The 4,966-nt window shown below is 44.3% G+C and overlaps 1 protein-coding gene across 5 annotated transcripts; it reads right to left on the bottom strand.

Moving 5' to 3' along the window:
• Nucleotides 1-250: 250 nt before the first annotated feature.
• LOC139555954 (putative nuclease HARBI1) lies at nt 251-3,935 on the bottom strand. Of its 5 annotated transcripts, XM_071369367.1 has the most exons (8): nt 2,971-3,935; nt 2,819-2,880; nt 2,650-2,736; nt 2,279-2,562; nt 2,164-2,199; nt 1,511-2,065; nt 1,118-1,229; nt 251-1,023 (listed from the first exon to the last, which is right to left on the bottom strand). In XM_071369367.1, exons 6-8 carry the CDS (start codon nt 1,577-1,579, stop codon nt 653-655), a joined length of 552 nt encoding a protein of 183 aa, XP_071225468.1. In that variant the 5' UTR covers nt 1,580-2,065; nt 2,164-2,199; nt 2,279-2,562; nt 2,650-2,736; nt 2,819-2,880; nt 2,971-3,935; the 3' UTR covers nt 251-652. The 5 variants fall into 4 exon arrangements, with proteins under 5 accessions (XP_071225468.1, XP_071225469.1, XP_071225470.1 ...); XM_071369369.1 differs by having other exon boundaries at nt 1,511-2,562; nt 2,971-3,147; nt 3,235-3,935; XM_071369368.1 differs by having other exon boundaries at nt 2,164-2,562.
• Between the last annotated feature and the right edge of the window lie 1,031 nt (nt 3,936-4,966).

Raw genomic sequence — 4,966 nt, 5'->3', positions numbered from 1 at the left:
TTTAAAGGAGGACAGTTGTTAAAATGACAGATGTGGGGCATTTCGTGAAATTGTACTTCAGTATGGTTTCATAAACAAAGACATGCTGATGTGCCAGAATATTAAGTATCACATTGTCATAAGTATCAAAACTGTAAAAACAATATGTAGCTTTTCTGCAGAAAGAACCAGCCTCATAAATTTATGACTTTATCCTTTTTCTTCAGTGTGGCCCTAGTACTCTGTCATATAAACAAATACACATTCCATATGAATATAAAAACACAATGTGTAACATTATGTTCCTTTATTGAATAAGGACAAAACAAAGCAGGTAAACCATCAGCTCCTTTCGAAACTGAAGTCACAGTGACTCTACAAGATGGAAAGCACAGAATCCAAGCATATTATACAAAATGATACATACACATTCAAAGGTCTGTATATAACACACCCTGCATGTCTGCACACTAAAATAAATGCAGGACAAATCCATACACATCAACTGAACAGACAAATGAATGGATGCAGTAGCCTCCCTGCAGCCTTGTATTACACACAGTATACCGCACAAACATCATAAGAGGCCAAATTCGTCAAAAAACGAACCCAAAAAAACCCAAATTCCTCTGCCACCGCAGGACATATTTAACCAAAATTGAAAGCACACATACTAACTAAAATAATTCAACACATATTGGTCCCTCAGCAGCCGACCACTGTCGTCATCAGGGAAGATTGCCGGATTGTCCCAGTCCATGGCTGGTGGCACTCTGGGGGCCCTCTCCTTCCTCAGGCAGGCCACATTGTGGAGGACAGCACAAGCCACAGTAATATCACATGCCCTAACAGGGCTGACCCTTAATTTGTGAAGGCAGTGAAAGCGTGCCTTCAGGAGGCCAAAGGTCATTTCAACTCTGGCCCTGGTCCTGGCATGGGCATGGTTGTAGGCCTGCTGTGCTTCCTGGGGGTCTGTGAAAGGTGTCAGGAGAAAAGGCTGGCAGCCATACCCCCTGTCTCCCAGCAACACACCAGAGAATTCACCTGTCAACACAAAATCTCATCATTAATACCTCATAAACACAGTGATATTCTTGACACAGCCATGATGGTTATAAATAGGGGTTGTGTGGCTTACCTTGTGATAGGCACTGATAGATTTCAGAGGCCCGAAAGATTCTGGAGTCATGGACTGAGCCAGGCCATTTTGCCACAACATTGCTGATCACACAGTCAGCATTGCAGACCATCTGAAATCATAAGATGAGGAATATTACACCAATCAATGCACATCACTGGCAATGCAGAGTGTTCGTCAATGGACAATATCAAAAAGTTATGTTCACCTGAACATTAATGCTGTGAAAGGATTTCCTATTCACAAAATCGGCCTCATGGGCACCTGAGGGGGCTTTTATCCTTATGTGTGTGCAGTCCACTGCACCAATGACATTGGGGAAACCTGTCACACAAAGTAATGAGTATCCTACTATGTGTTAACAGTTGTCCTGTAATTTGTAGATCCTCTTACCTGCAATCCTATAGAACTCCTCTTTGATGTCACAGAGTCTTCTGTGGCCAGGGAAGGAGATGAAGACATCTGCTAATGCTTTGATAGCCAGACACACACTCCTTATTGTGCGGCAAATTGTGGCCTTGTTCAGCTGTTCTGCATCCCCCACTGAGTACAGGAAGGCTCCACTAGCAAAAAAGCGCAAGGCCACACAAACCATTTGCTCCACACTCAGTGCATGGCTCCGTGCAGTGCGGTGCTTAATCCTGGGACCCAGTAGTCTGCATAGATACCTGATGCCATCTGCAGAAAACCTGTATCTTTCATATAGATGGTCATCAGGGAAGGCCAGTGGGTCCAACCGGTCCCTGAAGACCCTTTCTCGCCTGAAGGCTCTCCTCAGCACAAGTGCTTCTTCATCCACCACATCTCGCACGAATGGGCATGCCATTGTCAGAGCAGAAAGGAACACACAATTTTGGGCCTTCATATAGGCTAGTGGCCACACCTGGTGCTGGGGGGGTGGGCAAAAGAGGGCGATGCCTTATAACGATGACTTGGTTGTACTGATTGCTGGGAAAATAAAAAAAACCTTAGAAAGATGCCACCGTCCTGTGTGCTCACAATAAGAGCTCATATGTCATGGCTCACTTGACTTTACGAGAATATACCTAATTTTTATTTTGAGCTGTGTCATCTTCTTGGAGCTGGGGGAGGAAAGAAAAATAATGATTAATACATTTGTGTTACAGTTAGCATACAGTGTACATTGAAGGCATATCTCACCTCCCTCTCAAGTTTTTTTATTTCAAGGTCCAGTTTCCTAATTGTCCTCTTTTTTATTTCGGACTCCAGTGCAAGATTTTCCATCTTTTTCTTCTTGTACTGAATGTCTATGTCTGCCAGTTCTATTTGGCGCCGGAGGTGGTTGCCATACAACTTTCTGATAGCTTGTGAGCTCTGTGAACACAATACAATTAGCGCAGCTGGAATTTGGCAGGATGTGGTGTCCTTTTATTAATACGCACTATGTTGCCAGGCTGGTTTTCCCACTGTATAGCATCTGGGTCCTGTAAAAGAAATTAGATTTTTTGATTTTGATGAGGACTCCTCACCATTGTAGAGTAAATAGTACTTTCACAGTCTTAACATGATACCTCATGCCTTCTGGAATCCAGAGAGATGGTCTCCTCCTCATCATCGTCTCCATCATGTGCTGTTGCTGCTGCACTGGGGCCTTCACCCTATCACATTTAATCGGATTCATATTGAAGCTAGTAGACAAGACATGCCAGGCCTACAGTATGCCTTTGATGGAGTACTCACTGGATCAGCATCGTCTGGTGCTTGTGCTGGTGGCTCTAACAGGAACACAGTGCTGCCAGACACTGCAAGGCAATAGGTAAACCAAAGTCAGACAGTCCAAATTGATTCAATATGAATGTGGTTGTATCCCATGTAGAGATGGAAGGACATACCTTGAATGAAGCGGGTGGCATCTTGGAAGGAACCTATGCTCGTCTCTTTCCCCCCAGGGATCCCCTCTAAGACGGGCCTGCCTTTATTTAGCTCCAAGGCCATGTCCTCTGCTGGGGTAAGGTCAGCCTTTGGTGACCCACCACCCGTGCCTTGTCTGTGGGTATTCTTTTTCACTGCTAAAACAGTACAGACAATGTGTGAGCAGGCACCTTCTGGGTACAATATATGCTTGTGCTTTGTTAAATATTAGTCAGGGACCATACCATTCTGCAGAATGTTCTTGTATTTGATTTTGACCTGCTGCCATGTCCGTTTTGGCCCGTTCATGTTTAATCTACACACACACACACACACACACACACACACACATTTAATGGAGTCACACTGCAAAAAATTACTTGGTATTTTTGTCTTGTTTTCAGTAAAAATATCAAAAAATTTATCATAGCTTTATACAGTGTGATGGAGTTACTTTACACAATTTCACTCATATCTGCAGTGCATTTCAATTAAAAATTGTACCGTTTCATAATTACAGTACAACTGCATTTTTGGAGATGTGAATTAAATATTTGAATTGTAATTGTGATGTTTCAGCGGAGCGGTGAGTGTGTAATTGTGCACTACTTACGCATTCAGGCGGTCTGCAATACTTTGCCACGCTTTTTCTCTTTGCTTTATCACTGTGGCGGTGTTGCCTTTCTTCTTAATTATATCTTTTACCTCCTCGTATGCCTCCATGAGGATTTGTGCTTCCGACGGGGAAAAGTACGCGGCTCTAGTTGCCATGGTAAATCAGTTAATCTGTGATCTGTGGCGGGGTCTATTTGAGTGAGCCGTGAGCGCGCACCTATCCAGGATTGGTTTCACCTGGCTTAATGAATCCGTGTCTGCTCATCCTGGCTTGGTCTTTGTGCAACCAATTAAGCCTGGACGCACATGTTTTGACTTCATTGAGCTCAGCTGAGTCATTTATCCCGGATGTCTTAATTCTACTTTTGTGCAACAGGCCCCTGGGCTGCATTTCATTCCACAAAATACAATCACAGAGTGAAGCAGTCAATTTCCTGGACAATCTGGTCTCACCTTTCATAGGACTGCAGCTTCGCACTTCGACGTTTGTCTCTTCAGAAAATGTCAAAGAAATTAGTTTGTGAGAACTTTTTTACTGTTGCTAAATTAAACTAAGGTCATATACTGTATTTATATATATGTAAATAATCATTTTTTTTTTTTTTTATGAACTAGAACCCTCTTCTGTCTTCTCTATACAGAACACAGTATGATCAGGTAGTTGTTGATTATTCTGTGAAACTCTCTCAAGCCAAGGTGACTATTGTGTAGAGTCAAGAGATTCATAAAAACACACTCACTGATCCAGGACAGCCTCCTACCAAAGCAGGGCCAAGACACACTCACTGATCCAGGACAGCCTCCTACCAAAGCAGGGCCAAGACACACTCACTGATCCAGGACAGCCTCCTACCAAAGCAGGGCCAAGACACACTCACTGATCCAGGACAGCCTCCTACCAAAGCAGGGCCAAGACACACTCACTGATCCAGGACAGCCTCCTACCAAAGCAGGGCCAAGACACACTCACTGATCCAGGACAGCCTCCTACCAAAGCAGGGCCAAGACACACTCACTGATGCAGGACAGCCTCCTACCAAAGCAGGGCCAAGACACACTCACTGATGCAGGACAGCCTCCTACCAAAGCAGGGCCAAGACACACTCACTGATCCAGGACAGCCTCCTACCAAAGCAGGGCCAAGACACACTCACTGATCCAGGACAGCCTCCTACCAAAGCAGGGCCAAGACACACTCACGCTGTGTCCCCCCAGCGCATTAAAACCCTCTTCTATGTAAGTCGAAGGCAGCACGTACCTCATGCAATAGAGGATAGTAATTGTCTTTGTCTCAAATGGTACCCTATTCCCTTTATAGTGCACTATATTTGACCGGGGCCTGTGGTGAAAAGTAGACCACTA

This window comes from Salvelinus alpinus, chromosome 27 (genome assembly GCF_045679555.1).
Source record: "Salvelinus alpinus chromosome 27, SLU_Salpinus.1, whole genome shotgun sequence".
NCBI lineage: Eukaryota > Metazoa > Chordata > Actinopteri > Salmoniformes > Salmonidae > Salvelinus > Salvelinus alpinus.
The sequence above is the reverse complement of the archived record's forward strand: the minus strand, read 5'-3'. Positions and strand labels throughout refer to the sequence as shown.

Excerpts from the sequence above, each read along its gene's own strand:
- LOC139555954 (XM_071369368.1), bottom strand. The coding sequence starts at position 1,579 with ATGTCTTCATCTCCTTCCCTGGCCACAGAAGACTCTGTGACATCAAAG. Across the intron at positions 1,230-1,510 it reads GGAGTTCTATAGGATTGCAG|ATGGTCTGCAATGCTGACTG; the intron begins GTAAGAGGATCT and ends TTATGATTTCAG. Across the intron at positions 1,024-1,117 it reads CTATCAGTGCCTATCACAAG|GTGAATTCTCTGGTGTGTTG; the intron begins GTAAGCCACACA and ends TTGTGTTGACAG.